General features: G+C 35.3%; 1 protein-coding gene across 1 annotated transcript in view; it reads left to right on the top strand.

Moving 5' to 3' along the window:
- olf413 (DBH like monooxygenase olf413) overlaps positions 1-17,390 on the top strand; it is a 132,028-nt gene extending 114,638 nt beyond the window's left edge. Inside the window, exons 4-7 of the mRNA XM_023173385.2 lie at positions 2,835-3,113; positions 5,887-6,716; positions 6,918-7,086; positions 15,202-17,390. Of these exons, the coding sequence (XP_023029153.2) occupies positions 2,835-3,113; positions 5,887-6,716; positions 6,918-7,086; positions 15,202-15,492 (1,569 nt within the window). The 3' untranslated portion in view covers positions 15,493-17,390. The remainder of the gene's footprint in view (positions 1-2,834; positions 3,114-5,886; positions 6,717-6,917; positions 7,087-15,201) is intronic.
- Positions 17,391-19,943: the final 2,553 nt, after the last annotated feature.

Genomic DNA, 19,943 nt, shown 5'->3' on the forward strand with positions numbered 1-19,943 from the left:
TTCCAATCCCATCTGAAAGCAACTTGAGCTAGAGTACTGTTTCTTCTGTTTAACTAGCTGTAGTATGATGCTGATGGTTTTCAGATGGATATTTACTAGTTCGTAACTTTTGATCTACTCAGATAAAGGTTCGTGACTTAGGGGTTTTCTATCTACCTGACGAAAATTTTTATGATAATTTTCATAAATCAAAAGCATGTCAACATATTTGTTAGTTGTGAACGAAATAATATATCTTCTTATATTTTTTTCAACCTCCAGCAAATGAAACAAAATCTCTTCTATAACAACTACTGTACCGGTACTTCGCTAATACATTTTAACAACTTCCATTGCCAATTTACTTTTTCTGCGGGTGGAACCATTGTTTCCTGTTAAAATCATATAGAATGATCTAGGGAAGGCGGAGGGTTGTATTATGCACCTGAGACGAATTGTTGTTGGAAAGCAATCCCTAAATTGATGAAAAAAGTCGATCAGCAACATTAAGTAAATATAGTAAATCGAATAACTAGTGGCAAATTCAGAATGAAGTCAAGTATCGTTTATTACTTAAATAATTTAATCGTAAAGTCCCATTTGGCGACTATCAGCTTCATCTCGATATTTTCAAATAAACCTTTTGATCTACTTCACAATAATTTTTTAAATATCTTTATATCTTTTCAAATAACAGATATACTGCATGTGAAAGATATTGTGGGACACCTTCTATATTTTAGTTATATGTAAGTAAATTATACCTAAGAAATCAAATTACAGGCGATATCTTTTGAGAAACAAAACTACCATCCTCCACCTCATCAGCGTTTGGGGATTTTCAGATGATGTTGCTAATGGAATTGCTTGTCTTCAATGGTATTGACTTCATCTATGAACAAGGCGAAACGTTGAGCGTTAAAATTTTAATAAGGCAAGCGTTTTTGAGTTACGACCTATCAATTTTGTTTTACACGGAAGCCGAACATTTTAGATTACACTAATTATAGTGGAGATGCGTTTTCTGTTATTTATGGAAATATAAGAATTTCACTAAGTGGTTTGTTAATTGTTTCGAAAAGTGTTCGGGACTGAAATGAAACTTCCGACAGATAAAAGCTTTTGTGGTATATTAAGATTAGGTAAATGGCAAGTCTTGATACGGAAATGCTGTCGATGCTTATCGTGAAACCGCAGGAAATCAGGTAAAACTCTATTAGGCGTTTTTATTCGTAAGTTTAAATCTCATTTCATTTCTTGAAATAACAGACACCCTAGAGAGGAATTTCATCCCAACTTTGTTTCAACATAGCGAACGAAAAATTAATCAATTGCAAGTAGTTGACGTCAATAAGCCGTTATAGAAGGAAATAAATGAAACAGTTTAAGAGAAAAAAAGCCTGTCAAATACTTGATATGATGTTCTTTCAAAGGCACTTTTCCCCCAGAAGTACTTTTCCCAGAAGTTCTTGTTTAAACACTGAAAGCTATAGTTAGTTGTCGTATTCATGAATTTTGTCTATCAAATGAGATAAATTAGTTCAAAACATTATTTATAAACTTAGCTTCCTCAACAAAGGTATGATGTTATGAAAAACAGTTTCTTTCCGTTTGTAATACCCAAAATTCTCTGTAAAAAATCAAGGCTGATTGTAAATATATAGTTTTTATTCTCAGTTTGCCCCTCATTACTCATTAACAGATCTCTCTGTTGAGAATTGTAACAAATTCTATGACTTTTCAAAATCATATTTTTTACAAACTCAACGAAAATTCAGTACTATCATCTATGATTTTGTCAAAAGTCCCCTACCATTATGTAAATGAAAATATGACTATACGTTTTGTTCAATTTGAATGATTAATGAATGGAGAAATAATGATCATCTATTATTACCAAAATGACCAACGAAAACGTGAATTTATGGAAAGGTTTGACCACCATGTTTCAAATCTACAAAATTCCTTTAGCACATTCACATCCATCCTTCGCATCCTCTCGTTAACACTACTAGTTCCCGGCCAGACCCATCGATCATCAATCATCAATAACTGAGCAGGAAGCCGTCGGCATTCGAGAACGGAAAACGCTAAAGTCCCTAAGAAATTCCACAAATATTTGTTTAGTATTCGAGCCCATAACGTAATTCTCGCTCACGTTTGATAGATGCTGTCCCTTTTCTATTCTCTGTAAACAAGAGTAATTGGGTAGAGCTGCTTTCGCCTAAGCCTTATTTCGTGCAGAGGTAGTCAAAGGAGCCATATGTGTTCGAAGATACACTGAGAAAAATGATTTTCAATGTTGTTTTCTTCTTAAATAATACAGAATAATAAGAACGGAAAGGAATAAGTATGTGGATTTCTTAACAAAGTTAGTTTATGTGAAGCAATATACAGTACCTATATATGGGATCCAAAAATCATAAACTTGACGCTGTCTCCTGTTGATATTATAGTAATATTTGAGGAAAATCTAATTTATTTCATTTTATTCGTATTCACCATCTGATTATCGTTCTCCTAAACTAAATTTCTGCGTTTCCTTGGGCTTTCTTTATTTCTTTTTCCAATTTTGTGGCGAATAATTAATAATGTATAAGAGAGGTCGTTTATTTATAGTTGTCTGTTTTAGCTACTATTGGTTATTCAACACACAATCAAATGCTTTAGTAAAGTCGCACAAAGCGACCGCTGATTTGACCCCAGGTTATATGAGTTTTCGTAGAAAACTTTCGTGTAGAACACTTTTTAACAGTCTTCGAAATTATGAATATGAAGTTCAGTGTACTGTTTTTGAAGAATCAAATCTCCCTATCCAACTCAAATTCACCTCTAACAAATATGTTTTGTTACAGAACGATACGATGAGAATTATTTGGGCTTTTCACGAATCCGAACCAATGGGAGGAGCTGTGGCCCCTAATTCACTCCCGCAACATGATATGACTTCAAGAGGGAGCCAGTCGCTCTATCTGGTTCAGAGAGCAGACCAAGATGCTCCTGGTCCAGAAGAAACAGCGAGAATTTGGGAACTACGCAATAACGCAGCCGAACCTCCTTCACCTGGGGAAACAATATACTGGTGTAGGGTATTCAGAATACCAACCATCACCAGGAAACATCACTTGATTAGAGTAAGTTATATGTTGAAAATGATTTATTGATGATATTGATGTAGAATCGTTTCATATTTATTGAAGTTGGTATTTCATCTTATCTGTTAACATCGTGAAAAATGAAATGAGAGTGGAGACATGAAATACAACTTCATATGTTTCTTTCGCTTCAAGCAAGTAGTTTTAAAAAAGTACTGTACCATTGTGCACATTCTCTTTCCTGTAAATAAAGAAAGTAACGGTTAATACTTCTAGTTCTGCATAGATTTACCTACACTTCACTATTTGCAGAGACTATAAAGAGTGTTTGGGTGTTGAGCCCTTCATATTTGTGCAGTTTTTAGCACGAATCGAACTTGTGATTTGTAATAATCAGACAAAAGCTTGAGAGACAAATAGCTTCTAGCGCGGAAAGGAAATTCAAGTTTTATGAAGCAGCTTTCTATTACTGATAGAGATTTGTAATATAAATACTGCTGGGATAGCAGCAAGAATAGATATTTCGCTAGATACTCGGTTGATACAGTTTATTGGAATACATCACCTTCCCTTGCTAACTATGACTGAAGCTGCAGGTTCGAATGATAAGGCGTATTTTCCTCTGAAATGATTTGAAATGGGCAGGTTGTCGTATCGATCAGATAGTGTACTTGAGCCTGAAACAGTGTGGGTGCAGTGATTGAATCCTACTGGATGTCAGTATTGACAACTAAAAAAAACAGACCTATTCCTGAGGTTATAGTATCTCAGTAAAGTCCCCATGTCATAAAAAGTTGCATGTTTCTTTCCTTTTCCAGAAATTGAATCTAGCTCTTTTGTTGTTGTTTTAGAGAACTTCTAGCCTTCATTAAAGGTACAACTAAAGTGTAATGAACAGTGAGATAATTGTCAGAAATATATGTGTTGGAATTATTTGATCCCTTCATTATTTTACTCGAAGTGTATTTCATCTGATGTGACAGTCTCAATCATAATTCACGATATAAATTTTATGAAAAGTAAAGAGCACAAATAAAGTCAGAAAAATATGCAGCTGACGTGAAAGACATGAAAATTAGAAAATATGTAAAGGAACATCAATTCTAAACTTTTGATCTACTGAAAATTCCGAGAATTTACCAGACTAAGTACAATGTAAGGCAAGGAAATTGCAATAAACGGAATAATCACTAACACTGCCTAGAACTTCCACAATGCATTTCAGAGCAGGATAACCTAATTCCATTCTATCACCAGACGCGTATGAATTCAAGACTACGACTAATGCAATGTTCCATCTGATTCAAATTCCCCCTAGATTTCCTCCAACGTTTTCACATGTCTCTTGGTTGAATCTCGGAAGATGACATGTAAATTGCTTAGTTTTGAACTCGATTCACGAAATTTGGGAATATCGTTATGGGTAGGATAAAGCCCCCAGATGCAACTCCGGGCGACATTTTATGCCGCTTTGTTATTTAAATTCTCAGTCATTGCGGAATTGTGTTTTCTTTTTCATTCAAGGGGGTCCAATTATAGGCGGCTTTGAAGTTGACGGGCGAGGGTGACCGACTATCCATTCCTCAGCAATTGTTGGGTTGAATGAAAATATTAAATTCAAAGACGACAGGATAGATAACAACGACGAATTTATTTCAATTCATGACACATTCAAAATCACAAGGTAATAGAAGACACCGAGATGTCCAATATTAGAAAATAGCAATGGGTATATAGTGGATACAGCCACACATGAACATCTATAACTATCCGGTCAAATACAGCGAATTTCAAAATCATAACATAAGAAAAAATATCGTAGAAAAAATTGATGGCAACGAGTATTGAAATATTCGCGAAAACTTTGGAAACCAAAGGATTGAAAAATGCAAGTAAAAGGGCGAAGTAATCAAAATTATTCATTATGAGAGGTAATATAAACAGTGTAGATTAGATCGTGTAGACCGTGTAGATTAGTTCATACAATGAATGAAAAATATACAAACAATGGATTTTCAGTGAATGAGACAAATATGAAATATAAACACTGTGTCATATGCAAAAATAATGGCAAAAAATATGACAAAAAATTCTGCAGAAAATGGGTCCTCAAGGACTGAATAACGAAATTAATAAGAAGAATTATTGAATATTTGATACCTGCAGGACATTCGCAAATATAAAATTGTGATATTGAACAAGTTTGGATTATTCAAAAAGTTCAAAAGCAAATGAGCAACTTGATACAATGCTTTACATCAGTTAAAAAAATACCAATTAAGACATTTATTAGCAGCAATTGACCATATTCGATAAGGATTAAGTGGTGGTCGGGTTTTGTATTTTAGCGTTGGTACCACTTCGAACCTAATCCTTTCCCGATTTATGGAGTGTTTGATATTTAGCTCATATATATATGAAAGCTGAACTTTTTTTGGAAGAAATTGGTTCGCAAAAAGGTGTTCAGAAATCAGAAGACAAACATGGAGTAAAATTTCCATGGGAATTTCCATGGAGCGATTGCGAACCAATCTCAACAACACTCTTCTTTCTTGAAAATTATAATATCCATTATCGAAATATATTAAAAAAAATAGAAGAACGGACAACGTGGTACTTCAGATATTGATGGAGAATGTTTGGATTCACTAATATCAATAGGTCCGAAACAGTTTAAAAAAGTTCTTTCATGTTGATGTCTCAATTGTGTTTTATTTGATTTTTAAAATTATTATTTTTATTCCCTCCATTTTATGAACATTCCTAACTTCATCATGGCAAAATACACTCATAAATTTCTCATTTGTTTCAGTACGAACCTCTCCAAAGCATCAACGGCGGTAATGGCCTTCAACACGTCGTCTTGTACGAATGCCAAGACAATGCAGCCGTTGAAAAATTGGCCGATGAACCCGGTCGTCAGTGTTACGAGTCACATGCCCCGCCTCTCTCCTGCAATACTGTAGTCGCCAGTTGGGCCAGAGGTTCCGAAGGTTTTAGCTTCCCTCCCGAAGCTGGCTACCCCTTAGACGCACAGAACTCCCGATTTTATTTGATGGAGACCCACTACACTAGTCCTCTAGATGGAAGCATCAGCACATTAGATGGCTCTGGACTGAGGCTATATTACACGCCAGAGCTCAGAAGACATGATGCCGGAGTAATCTCCATAGGTATGGATCCGAACTGGAGGCACATCATCCCGCCCGGCCAAGACAGGGTTGTTTCCTCCGGACATTGTGTGTCAGCGTGCACTAGTCAGGCTTTTCCGGAATCCGGTATCAATATGTTCGCCGTAGTGATGAAAACGCATAAGATTGGCAAGCAAGTGGCGCTCAAACATATTCGTGGTAGTGTCGAACTTCCTCCAATTGCTAGTGATGATAATCTTGACTCTGATTATCAGGAGTACCGAAAGTTAGGTGTCCCAGTGCGAATTGCTCCCGGTGATCATTTGATAACGCAGTGTACTTACAACAGTTCTGGAAGATCTGCAATTACTCTCGGTGGTTTGACTAGTCGAGAAGAAACTTGTCTGGTGATGGGACTCTACTATCCAAAGCAGAAAAACCTGGCCGCTTGCCACAGTTTGCCCAGTTTGCCAACAGTTTTGCATTCGTTGGGAATTCAAGAACTTAGTCCGTAAGTAATGTTTCCTTCATAATAGTTATAGTCGTTCCAAATGAACTCAAAAATGTCAATCCCGATTTTCATTACAATATTTCACTTCAACTTCATTCTTCATCACCATAGTCAATTCCTTATTCATTTAATGTACTCACAAAACAAATTAAAATTTTATCAATCAATTCGTTACTATCATAATTTTCTATTTGTTTCCAGGGGTTCAAATCCAATCCGAATAACAGCTCCACCAGAGCTTGCTGGGATGACCCTTGAATCAAGGCTCGTTTCATACGACTGGGACAGACAATTTCAAGTTTTCCAAGACGCGACAATGAAAGGATCCTTCAAGCCCATATGTTGGACTGCGCAGTCCACTATATTACCGGTAAGTTGGTTTTGATCTATTTTAAATAACTTGTGTTCTTTTGTGTCTCAATATGATTATATATCTTTTAATCTCAGTCTCTTCAGTTCACCTTCTCAGAATTTTCTTTTCCGTATGATGTACCTAACAATTTCTGTTTGAACAAATAACCAATTCGAATGTGAATGAACGCGACTAATTGATAGATAGATTTACTGCCCACAATATTTTCCACAATATGAAAAATTAAATTGAAGGGGTTATATTTTTTAGGAGTGATTAAATGAAAAATTAAATAATTGTATTAGAAAACTTTATAGAGGTGTATGATGAACAAACTTCTAATCTTTATATTTTTGAAAGGAAGAAATGTGATACTCGTATTTGTCAGTAACTTATGCTAATTTATAATTGTGGCTCAGAGATGAGAATTTTAAACGTAACTTTTTGGGGTAAACTAGAATTTTGACCTCTCTACACCAGAATGTAGTTCTCCATTATTAGTTTTTATTTCATCAAATTGTGGAAGGTGAATAATCTTGCAAATATTTTCTCAAAATTCGTATCTCATTTCAAAATTTTCACAGATACCAAAAGGGTTATGAAATATGTCAAAATGGAAGAATGACTTTTGACACATTCGATATATTAGAAGTTTGTTGTCAGATCGAACGATCCTTTTTATAAAGAGTTGTTTGATACAGGTACATTTTCCACCAGATATAAGAATGATCATTGATTCTTTGAGCTTATGCCTCTCATTATGTGATTTATTGATGATCAACCAAAACGTGTGCTAACAATTCTGATCCTGATAATTGTCTACTCCTGATTTTCATTCTCGTACACTTTCAATCATCTTGGTGACTCACAAATATGTTTTTTTCCACAAGAACAAAATACATTACAAATGTAATTTTTTGTTTTTTTGTTCCGTGTTACCGGCCTTTGTATATGGAATTATAGCTCTTAGTATTTTTTTTTATGTCTATAGAGTTCTAATTTTATATCCATTGCCAATTCGTTTTATCTTTTTAGGTGGGCCTGGAATATAAGGTATAACGTAGTTGTGAAAGGTCTCGTTGGTTGTTGATTCTGTGATGCTGTTTCAGTTTGTAATGCTTTTCTTTTATAGTGAAGTTTCTGATTCTTTAACTCAAGTATAAAATAATTAGTTCAGAGGAGAGTGACCAAATATGGAATACCATTTTGTTTATTACACATAATTTGCCCAAACATTACAAATAGAAAACATTTTGTCATTAATAATAATCATATATATACGCTTTATTTTCCAACAAGTTTTGGTTACATTGACTAATTTCAAATAAAATTTAAATAAAAAATTAAATAATGATGAAGGTATCTAAATATGGAATAAGTACCCCATATATGGAATACTATAAACACTATGAAATTTTAACTTTAACTTAAATGATATTCTTTGGAAACATTGGTATAATATAGAAAAGAGCACAAATTATTTGCAAAAATCACAAATCCAGGCATCAGACTCTGGTCCTGCGCAATCATTATGCGCCCAGAGCCCACACATGAGGCACTTGGCCCATGTTTCCCCATGGGTATCATTTGAAAACAGCATAACACAGAAAATACATTCCGAATCAGAGTCTGGAGCTGTATGGAGGCATCGGGCTCACTGTCTGTATCAGACAGCATCATCTCCTCATCATCATTTGAATCTGACTTAGGCTTAATCTTTTCTCTTAGCTTTTTTCCTTTTGCTTTATCCTCTTTCAGTTTTTGATTTTTTTTTTGACATTTATTTTATTTTTCTTCTTTCTTGTTAATATTTTCTATGAGGTCGTTCTTGTAAGGTGAAGACGTGATGACTCCGGCAACAGATGTTTTTCTTCCTATATCAGGTTTCCTTTTCTTGTTTGGTACTGGACTGATGTCATATGGAGAAACAAGTTCTTAAACTACTGCGAGAAAATCCGGAATTTGAGGGCACAGGTTCAACATTTGTATATTGTCTGGATGTAGAAACTTCAGTTGAAGGCTCACCATCATCATATGTTCTAAGATTAGCCATCGATTCTTCTAAAGTTTGGGAACTTGTCATTGGTGTAACGTCGACTGTGCAACCATCTTTAACTGCATCTTGTTGCGCAGCAAGATAGTCGACCGCAGTAAAAAAAATTTAATTCAACGGCCATAGGCCTGTAACCCGAAATCCGTTGGCTGCTATCTCACCCATTTGTATTTTTAAATAAGTCCTACCAAATAGCTCCACAATATCATAAGGGCTCAGTGGTCTATAGTTGTTTCTGATCCACATTCGTATTTCTTCACTGTAATACGTTTTGAGAGGTCCTATAAACGTTTTGTCTAGTGGCTGGAGCTTGTGGATTGTGTGAGGAGGTAAGGACACAATGTCTAGAATATGTTCCCTAGCAAGTTCTATCACTATCGATGTTAGGATTATCTAAAATCAGTAATACTCTCGATTCTGGAGTAGGTTTGGTATGTTTGATAAAATATTTGAACCACTCTGTAAATATGTTCATTTGGATCCATTCTGACGGATGTGCAATGCCAACAGCGCCTGAGGGACTGCCACTCATTAGCTGATCACTCATATTTTTGCGAGGGAATATAATAAAGGGAGGTACAAAATGACCAGTAGCGTTCATAGGAACAACAATTGTCATTAATGAACCCCTTTCACCTGAGGTTAGTGAAGCTATCTACCGTTTCCCTTTATAGCCAACCACTTGGGGTATCTTGCTTTGTACTACGGTAAGCCCAGATTCGTCAACATTATTTATGCGGTTTGGACCATATTTCTCTTGAGCATAAAGGCCTTCAAGAAGATCAAAGAATGTGTCCACTTTTTCTTTGCTGAATCGAAATGCTCTAGCAAAAGATGTGCCAGTTAGTCTTCTCAGTGATAGTTTGTCGTTATGGCGCTTATGAAATAGCATAAGCCATTTCTTTCCAGCCAATTCCGTGTCATCAAATGGATTTCTCAACTGATTACGTCTTGCCAACATGTACGCCATTCTTCGAACATCGCGTCTCGTCAAGCCGTTACATTTGCTCTCCATTGTCAAAATTTAGTCTCCCAAAATAATTTCAAGAGTTGTCCCTAAAACAGTTGTCCTCCCAAGTGTAGTAGCTGCGGGTTCTTCTGGCGGTAGTTCGTTTTGATGGCATAATCGAAACAAGGTAAACCTCGGCACACCAAAGTGTTTTGCAGCTCTAAAACAACCTATTTTTTTCTCTCTTACTAATTTAATAGCTTGCGTCATGTCCTCTGCATTCCAATCTTTTCGTTTCGTGTTTAGGATGACGCCAGCCACTTTGATGAAAAATTGAAAAATACTTTCAATTTATAATTAACACAATCATCTAATCTGCTGATACTTAGAAGAACCAATTATGGAATATTCCATAATTGGATACTATGATTTGTCCATATTTGGATTTTCCAAAGACTTAAAACTGACTTTTGTATTTTTATATTTAATAAGTAAATATAATCAAAAACCTACCTCTAACACCCACAAAAGAACATCTAAACAAAGTCTAGAAGGTATAACAACAATACTGTGTGCAATTTTTGATGCGAAAAATACGTGTTTTTTACATACCTTAGAAAGTTATGCGGCAGCGGCAAAACATAACACTGCTACTGTGACGAAAGGGCTTGCTCGACTGACATGTTGTGACCTGTACGCGCGAACGTGGCTAGAAAGAGACAAACACTGTTTACTGCGTGTGTCACTTTCCGTTTGATAGAAATGCCTGTATTCCATATTAGGGATACTATTCCATATTTGGTCAGTCTCCTCTATTATGCATATGATTCCTCTTTCTCTCGATGGCAATATGGGAACCTAAAATTATCTATTATTCACATTTTAAAAGTGGACACTATAGTATGTAACAATATAATGAATTATCACACAAATTTTAATTAACATTTTTTATTTCAATGAATACAGTGAACGTCAATTGATACTAATCAACAATATTTCAAATTTGAGGTGATGAGTAGAATTGAAACCTCTGGCGTTGATAGTCATCTCCTGATGATAACTTGGTTAGCAAAACGGGCGTCAAATGACAATATTTTTCTAGTGTGCAGAAAGTTATTCTATAGATTATGTGAGTTCATTTATTATTTGATTCGGATGACTAGAAGTAAACCCGAAATGATTCAACATGTCAATGAAACCGTTCTGAGTTATTTTCCCCACTAATGGGATATTAAATAATGTAAATGGCACTTGCTCAAATGCTTGCTGTTAATTACATACATTCAAGTGGAGGTATGAATCCCTAAACCCTATCTGGGTCAAAGTTCATCAAGTTGTCGTCACGAGGGAAGTATTAAAAGTTGTCCGCTTCAACTTCCAGGCTGTCCTTTGTGCGTGTCGTTCTATTTTTGGGAGTGGAATGTCACACGCTTTGTGAATAATTAGAGGATGATACTCGGAGGTTGTCAACTGTTTTTCGAATATTTTATGAGTCGAGTTGGTAATCATACTCTGTGTAGAACATTTTCAATGGGTCTTTCCGCTTCAGAAATTTTGAAAGAAAGATATGAAATGGCCGTTTGAAATTACATGCCGGAAAGGAATGAAATATTCTAGTGTTTTTCGGGCGACACGGGGTATCCTGGAAGTAATTTTTTATGCAATAATCGCGGATGAGAGTTTCGTGTTGAAATTGAATTTCCAAATGCAGGAATTTAACGGGTAATTCAGCGTACTCTTTTTATAGTATTTTTATGTGAGAAATAAATTTCAACATCATTGTGTGGACGTCGTAAACCAACACCTTAATTTTTTGAACTCATTAATAAATCGAGAAAATGAATTTTTTGGAATGAAATTTCTGAACATTCACCTCTTTCGACGTTCATTAACAAGTAACATCTGCTGAAACACAACTACTTCTTTGGCTAATACCGAAATGGACATTGAATTATATCAGACAGATACTTACAAGTTACCTCACTCAATCAAGTATGTCACCAACAGATCCGTTTTTGGGGGATGGCCCGTCATCACTGCAAGAAAGAACCATCCAATACCTGAGACTCGAATGTAAACGGTTCATCGCTTTTGAGGCTTTGTTCACAACATGGAACTATTTCTGGTAAGAAAATGTTTCTCTCAAACGAAGATTTCATACATGGAGTCGAGTCACGTTCGAAATTGGTCGAGTTCCAGACACACTGTTGTTTGACTCGAATCTTTCCTGTACTGAGGAGGGGTAATAGCTCGAAACCGCGGTCTGCAAGTGAGCTACTTGAATACTTGCAACATGGTCCTGCTGCTGGATGAAGGAGAATCATCTGCAAGACTAGCCTCTGTATAAATGCATAAATGTTTGTCGGATATAAACCAATGTCCATCATGGTATTATCCAGCGAAGTCATTGTTTTACTGTACAGGAACATTAGGAGAGGTGAATTTTTCGAAATTCCACTTCGAGATGTTGATTTTAAGTATGTGCGAGTATATTGTCTGCTCAACAATATGCATCTCTAAAAGAACTTTTAAAGAAATTGGTGAATATAGTATAGTAGTATAGTGAATAATTTGAAGATATACACGTTAGATTTTTATGGGAAGTCATACACTTCATTACTCCGTACTAATTTACCATCAATTTAATTACCAGGTTATGTTTAATTTCAATATGTTTTGTAGTAGATCAGCGTAACTTTCAGTTATTCGTAATTCTCTTGCCGCTCAGTGCATTCATTCAATTCATTTGAAGTGGAGAACTCATTTGCAAATGAATCCACAGTAAAATTCTATAGTGTTTATTTTGATAGAATAAGTAAACGTCTGCACAATGAAAGAGTTACTATCATAAATATTTGATGTATTTCCTAGACCAGAATTTTCAGGGAATGTAGTAAATGTAGCATCAACAATAGTTTGTGAGACTTTCTTCGCCAATACGTGTGTGCATCAGTGAATTCTAATTCAATAATAATCTTTATCAAGTTATTTTCATTACTATCATGAAACATTAAAATCACAGCACTTCACAAACACATCCAAAAAATTAATTTCCATACGGTATGAATGAAAAAAATTTTTTTTTTGCCTTCCTGGTGTTTTTCACCAGGCTTAGACTCATCTCTTGTTCACCAACATGACGACCCAGCTTCCAAGGCATTTTTATTCATATTCTAATGTATAGAACAAATGCAGAGCTGTATATCTTATAGAAAGTACTGAAAAAGATATCTGATAGAAATCGACGTATTAAATTATTGATTTTTATTTGCTGACGCACGATTACTTCAAAAATTTTCATTATGAATTGTCAAATTATTTTTATTTCCTGATGTATTCTTCAACCAATATGACAACAGAGATTTGCTTTCAGTTGCTGATCGCACATAATCAAAATCATTGCGTTATTTCATTCCAGCTGATCATTTTACAATGGGGTAATTGTAGATCCTCAGTTTTTCATCTGAGATGTTATCGGCAACTATCACAATTGATTTTAGAACATGATTTAAAAAAAAACTTCAAGCCCTGACTGACATATTATTTCCCAAGAACAAATGCGTTTCAGTTCTGCTCAATGTAATTGAAAAGTTGATGTTTTCATTTCATTATGAAACAGCGAATTAAATTTCACAAATATTTTATTTGTTGATCATTCAGCTAATCAAAATGTAAACACTTTACCTGAAGGAGTTTTCATTTTGAGGCTATAGTATTCGGTGATCATAATTCACACACGTAATGTATTAAAAAAGATGAATATGAATATTGCATTCGTAATAGAACACGATTCATGTACAAAACGTCTTATTTGTCGTAAACTACATCAGCGACATCAGCGCTATTTCGATCCGCCATAGGTCTCATCAGTGGTGCTAGGCTGAGCCATGAATGCGTTGTAGGACTCTACTATATTCAAAGCACAACCCTGAGTAAGAAGGATCGAAATCTTTCCTTACAAAGGGGATCGACATAGAACTTAATCCTTATATCAAGATAAGAGAGGCTCCCCAAGGCAAAGCCAAACTTTTACTTCGACCGCCGATAAGATTAGTCCTCTCTCTTTCACTGCAAAGCAAGACATTTTCGATTCAACACTAGACAGCGCTATTTCGTCCCGCCATAGGTCTCATCAGTGGTGCTAATCTGAACCAGATTAGCACCACTGTTGTGTGGTTCAAGTGTTCAACTGGTCAGTGTCCAAATAAAAGCAACTTGTATTCAGGAACATTATTGCAATTCATTTGGTTCATGATGCTAATCTGATTATAACTAATTTAATTGGATTTCTATTTCTGAAAAATATTTTTTGGTATACATACTCTGAATCATCGAGATATATATATATATATATATATATATATATATATATATATATATATATATATATATATATATATATATATTCATTGATATTTCACTTGAAAAACCAATAAACATCAGAACAGTCAAAGACTAACTATACTGGACATACTGGCCTGGAAAGCAATGAGGCTGCTGACTCCCTTACAAAGGAAGGTGCTGCAAGCAGCTTCATCGGACCAAAACCTGTCATTAGCGTCGGTTTAGGCTTTGCTAAACAAAGACTGAATACCTGGGTGGCAAGAAGATTTATGGACTTCTAGTAGAATCTTCCAGGATTGGCTCACTCCAAGGCATTTATTCGCCCTTCGAAGCTTGATTCCACACAGTTGTTGGACTACAGGCCTGAATGAAACAGCAGAGCACATACCTCAGGCCCGCCCCACTGGGGACCGAATCAGGGTTTTAGAGTTCGGCAGAGCCGTACTCTTAGCATCTGACCTGAAAGACCCCTCACCATACAAACAAATCGGCTCCGTCAAGAAGCTGGGTTTATTTGGTCGAGTGTGAATAGGTGTGAGTGACAAAAATCCCTTGCGGGTTGCGGTGGAGAGTCGAATAGACCCACTCACTTTGGATATAACCTACATCCGTTTCTTGGGCACCAAGAGGTAGATGTCAAGAATAGTTTTTGGAACATTACACATATAATTCGACCATATTTCCATTGCCTCGTTAGTGTACTATTTGATCAAACCATATCCAAATAATATGACTTGAATTTTCATTATAGAACACGAATTCAACTGTTTTTTTTTCTTTGTTTCAGGGTACCGATAAAGAGTCACACTACCCAAACATATCAAAACCATACGTGAAGCATGTCATCGATCAATGCAACTATAGGAAGTACAGCACCGAAGGTTGGCCCGGCGGTACACCAATCATAGAACTGGACGGCAATCACATAGAGGGCGCTGCGAGAAGCAAAGTCTCCAGAAGCAGCAGTCCTGCAGTAGAAGAATCTTTGAGTCTGAGCAGGTTCAACTCTGCTGCAACATATTCTTCAAGTGGAATCGTCATTGTGTTATCAGTGTTGTTGATGTGGTTCAACCGCTGAGTCGTAGTCTCGTGCACAGAACAGTTTTATTTCTGAGTGACGATTTTCCGTGATTTGTTTTCGAGTCATGTTTTTACTAGTCCGACTGGCCAGAGGTTCGAACACTGTTGAAACGAACTGAAAGATATGTGTTACGTTTAAACAAGTACGACTGTTTTGCTGAAACGTTCGAGAGTTTAATTGTTCATTCCTGCATCCGACGCATATTTCTGTTATTCTATTCCCGGGTAGCCTGAAGTGTTGGTTTATTATTTATTAGCTTGAACCTGGAATAATAGAGAAATTGGAAATGCGACGGTAACTGGATCCAGTAACTTGTGTATTATATAGAAAACCGTAATTTGGTCGTGGATAAACATGTCATGTTCCCTTGGCTTTATTGTGTAACTTCCATATACAAGCCTATTCAAATATGAGTCTATTCGTGGGAACTCTGTAAATAGTGAAAGATAATGATGGCAAAATATTTAATCTAGTTCATTTCGTTATAGGGACATACAGGAAAAATTATAAACTGGTTGTACCTATCTAAACATTCTCATGTGAGTTAATAGATTGTTATCAGATTATAAAATATTAATAAAATTTTCAATTCAAAATATGAAGAAGCCATAATCTAGATCATATCTAATTTGAAGATGGCAGTTGATAAATGGGTTAATTATGAGCATTTAGAACGGCACCTCTAGATGTTCATAGTTGTCATGCTACATTTTCTCCCTTTTGAAAGTTTAGTATCTAGTTCAATACTTACAAATTTTTCGAAGGTTGGTGTATTCAATGACCGTTTTACAACAAAATATCCCATATAATAGGTACTTTAAAAAAATACAGATGTAAAGTGTGCTGAACATATTAATAACCCACTGAAACTATTAGGGGCGAATATCTCTGGGAATAATTTTTTCCTGAAAAAAAAACTATAGTTGATCATTTGCTATAATTCAATAAACATTTTTAAACAAGAAACTTTCCCAATTCAACTGACATGCAGAGATTTGAATTTGAAGACCTTTTTATAGATTTTAAAATATTTTATTAGTTTCAAAATACTTCTATCGACAGATGAATTCGATGAAATCTAATATTTACACATTATGTGATGTCACGTAGAAACAATTTTCTGTGATAGTTCAAGAACAATCAATCATACTGGTGTTTGAAAACTATACACCAATACTCTCGAATGTTTAGGCATAAATTAAGTAAAAAATGTGTAGCGGAAAACTGATGCTGAAAAAGACAAAGTTTCAAATTGCCGCCGCGTTATGGTCTGTGATGCAAGTAGATATAAGCACTTTTTGATATTCTGTTTCTTCTACTACTCCACGTAGTTTCTACTGTTGTTATTATTATACCCACCCTCTCCCTCATTGTTTATAAGATCACATGATGAAAAAACTTATATTCATGTGGTTTGGGAAGGCAAAATACACAAACTCCATAAAATGTCAATAATTTTTTATTTGATTTCTACAAAGTGTTATCCGAGTTATCAGAGATATGAATTATTCAACTGTTCTTCATTAAAACTTTCTTTCATTGATAGTGAGACAGATATATAATACAGAACATCATAAGATTAAAATTGAAACACTGATATTTTTTATTCTTCAAAAAGCCCTCCTGAACCAAATGTTTTCATCAAGTATTACCTCCTTCATTATTGGGTATGTTTTGTATTTATATGTAAATTCTAAAAGATTTTCTTGTATATTTGTAGTTTGACTGGTGCTATATATAGTTTTATCCTTTGTAAATGTATTGTATTTAATTTATTATCAATATCGTTTATTCGTTAGGGAAAGAAAATTCTTGTACAGTGTAGATATCCTGTGTAATATATTTTATAAATAAATCTCCATAACGAATGAATAAATATCTAGCAATAATATTCACTTCTGGCTTCTTATTCCTCGACAATCCGCTACCTGGACATTGAAAGTTGAAGAATGTCGACCTATCCTGTCAGAATTCCCGTCACCCAGTATATCGCAGAGTTATGAATGGACTGACCCGTTACTTGATGTAAATTAATAACACTGTCTATGATAGTGTAGTGGTGGTGTAGTAATGAGGCTTACTGGAGTTTTTCACCAACACCAAACCGTTATTTCAACACCTTGATACGTGTTTCGATCACCAAGTTATCATCTTCAAGATCACTGATTTAATAATTTCCTGAAAACGTATGATTGTTGAAACGCACTTCAAGAAGAGTGTTGAAGTTGTGGTGATTGTGAAGAATATTTGTTCTTGGATATATTGTTTTATTGGAGGAAAATGATCGATTGGTTGAGAATTTGAACATCATCTACCCATAAAATATTGGCACATGTTTATTTGAAAATATCGCATAGATTTCGCATAAATATACTGATATATCGTTGTAAATGCGGCAAGTGAACACAAACCGCCCATTTATAAACGGTTGCTTTCTCTTTCCAAAACCAGGAACGTATGAACAAGTGATGAGTCATCGCCTAAGAACTCAACGAACACTTCACAAATATTCTAGACCAGGGATCGGCAAATAGTTTTAGGTGGGGTCAGATAACTGTGGGAAAATCTTTACGAAGTCCAGAAAAAAACAACTGATAAAAATCAATTGCTACCTATTTATTATTTTAGTTTCAAATCAAATTATTAAACATAAGACCTAAAAATAATGTGAGAAATTACACCGACGTCTTGAGCCAATTTTTAATTGTTTGGTTCTCGAGAGGAACAGCAAATTCATAGTGTGTCTTCTAGGTGGGCGTCTGTTAATGTATAACGATATTTACTTAAAAAAAAATTATTCTTCAGAAAAGATGTTTCACATACATATGTCGAGCTAAACATAGTGGCCAAATTTATAGCCGATTTCTTGCAATTTAAATATTTTTCTGGAACATGTTTGATCCAAAATTCTTCAGTGGACACCGTTTTATATATTTGCAAAGACACATCTTGCAAATCAATTATCTCTATTTGAAGTGATGCCTTTAGCAGCCACATCTGTTCATTCTGCTGCTACATCAACTCCAAATGACGATTTAAGAAACGGAGATAGCTTGCCCATCTCTGCCAAGTCTTGGAATCTTGTAGCAAAGTCTTTCCTAAGATCGGTCAGAAGTTTTACAAACACTGCAATGTCTTCTTCAGAGTTTTTTTTATAATAATGAGTAGTCGGAATACGAATAAATTCCTATCTTGCAATATATTTTGCAAAGATATCCAGCTTGCGACGTAAAGTAGACACGTTTTGTATCAGATCACATATTAATTTTTCCATTTCCTTGTGATTCTGTTTTTAGCGCATTTCAATATTTCAAAATATCTTTTTCAAAAGCTACGACAAGTATATTACGTGTTTGTGCTTTCTGGCTCCCTCCTCATCTAAGTTTTGCGAGAAGGAGGTTACTTCTTCTTTTGTCAGCCAGAAACTGTCAATAACTTAACCTTCACTTAGCCAACGAACATTTTGTCGTGTTGCAGTCAAAATCAACTTGACCAAGTTCTACATCACACAATATAGCACTGAGTATTCCACAAAAGGCTGCCTGGTGTATTACGCACTGATACCTTATTAGGCCTGAGTTTTTATCCCTGATTCTCTTTACTACACCTATTTCTTTGCCAGTCATTGCTGGGGCCCAGTTAGTTGAAAGCGACACCATTTTATCATAACTTATGTTAGATTTAGTAATAAATTCATCAATGACCTTGAATAAATCTTCTCCTCGAGTGTAACTTTTCAACGGCAATATTGCTAGCAACTCTTCCCTAAAAATCTGACACTCGAAATCAAGAAATCTTACGAAAATAGACATTTATTCATCATCAACCATGTTGCATGATTCATTAAGTACTATGGTGTAGCGAGGTGCCTTTTACAGGAGTTCAAGAAGAGTGTCTTTAATATCATCAGCAAAAATTCCCGTTTTTCGTGTATTACCTCTCGCTGATAATGAAATACTTTGTAACGCAGCGACATCTTTTTTTCTTCAAAAAGTGCCGTGACTATCTCTAACATACATTTTTTTACCATCTCAGAATCTACAAATGGTTTCTGCTGTTTATTAAGCGTCCAGCACATGTAGCGCTGCTTCTGTGTATTTTTCGTGCTCGCTTATGCAACGAACTAGTAATTTTGTACTCTTTTCGTAAGAACTGAAATATGTCTGATTTTTTCTTTACGAGCCTGACTGCCAAGAGGAAAGTTTTTGTGGAATTGCTGATGAGTAGTTTCGTAGTGTCGCTTCAAATTTCCACTTTTAACAATCGCGACAGTTTAATTGCATGTAAGGCACAATGGAACCGGTTGAGGCCTATTAGGCAGCGTAAAACAATATTGTTCAGTCAATTCTGCCAGAAACCTCCTAGTTCCACTCCACGCTTTTTATAATCCATAGGTACGAAAATATTATGAAAACGCGAAAAATCACAAAACAAATCAATGGTTGCTC

Source organism: Leptinotarsa decemlineata, unplaced genomic scaffold (assembly GCF_025532065.1).
Source record: "Leptinotarsa decemlineata unplaced genomic scaffold, Ldec_3_MD MMD2_tig00000505_RagTag_RagTag, whole genome shotgun sequence".
Classification (NCBI taxonomy): Eukaryota; Metazoa; Arthropoda; class Insecta; order Coleoptera; family Chrysomelidae; genus Leptinotarsa; species Leptinotarsa decemlineata.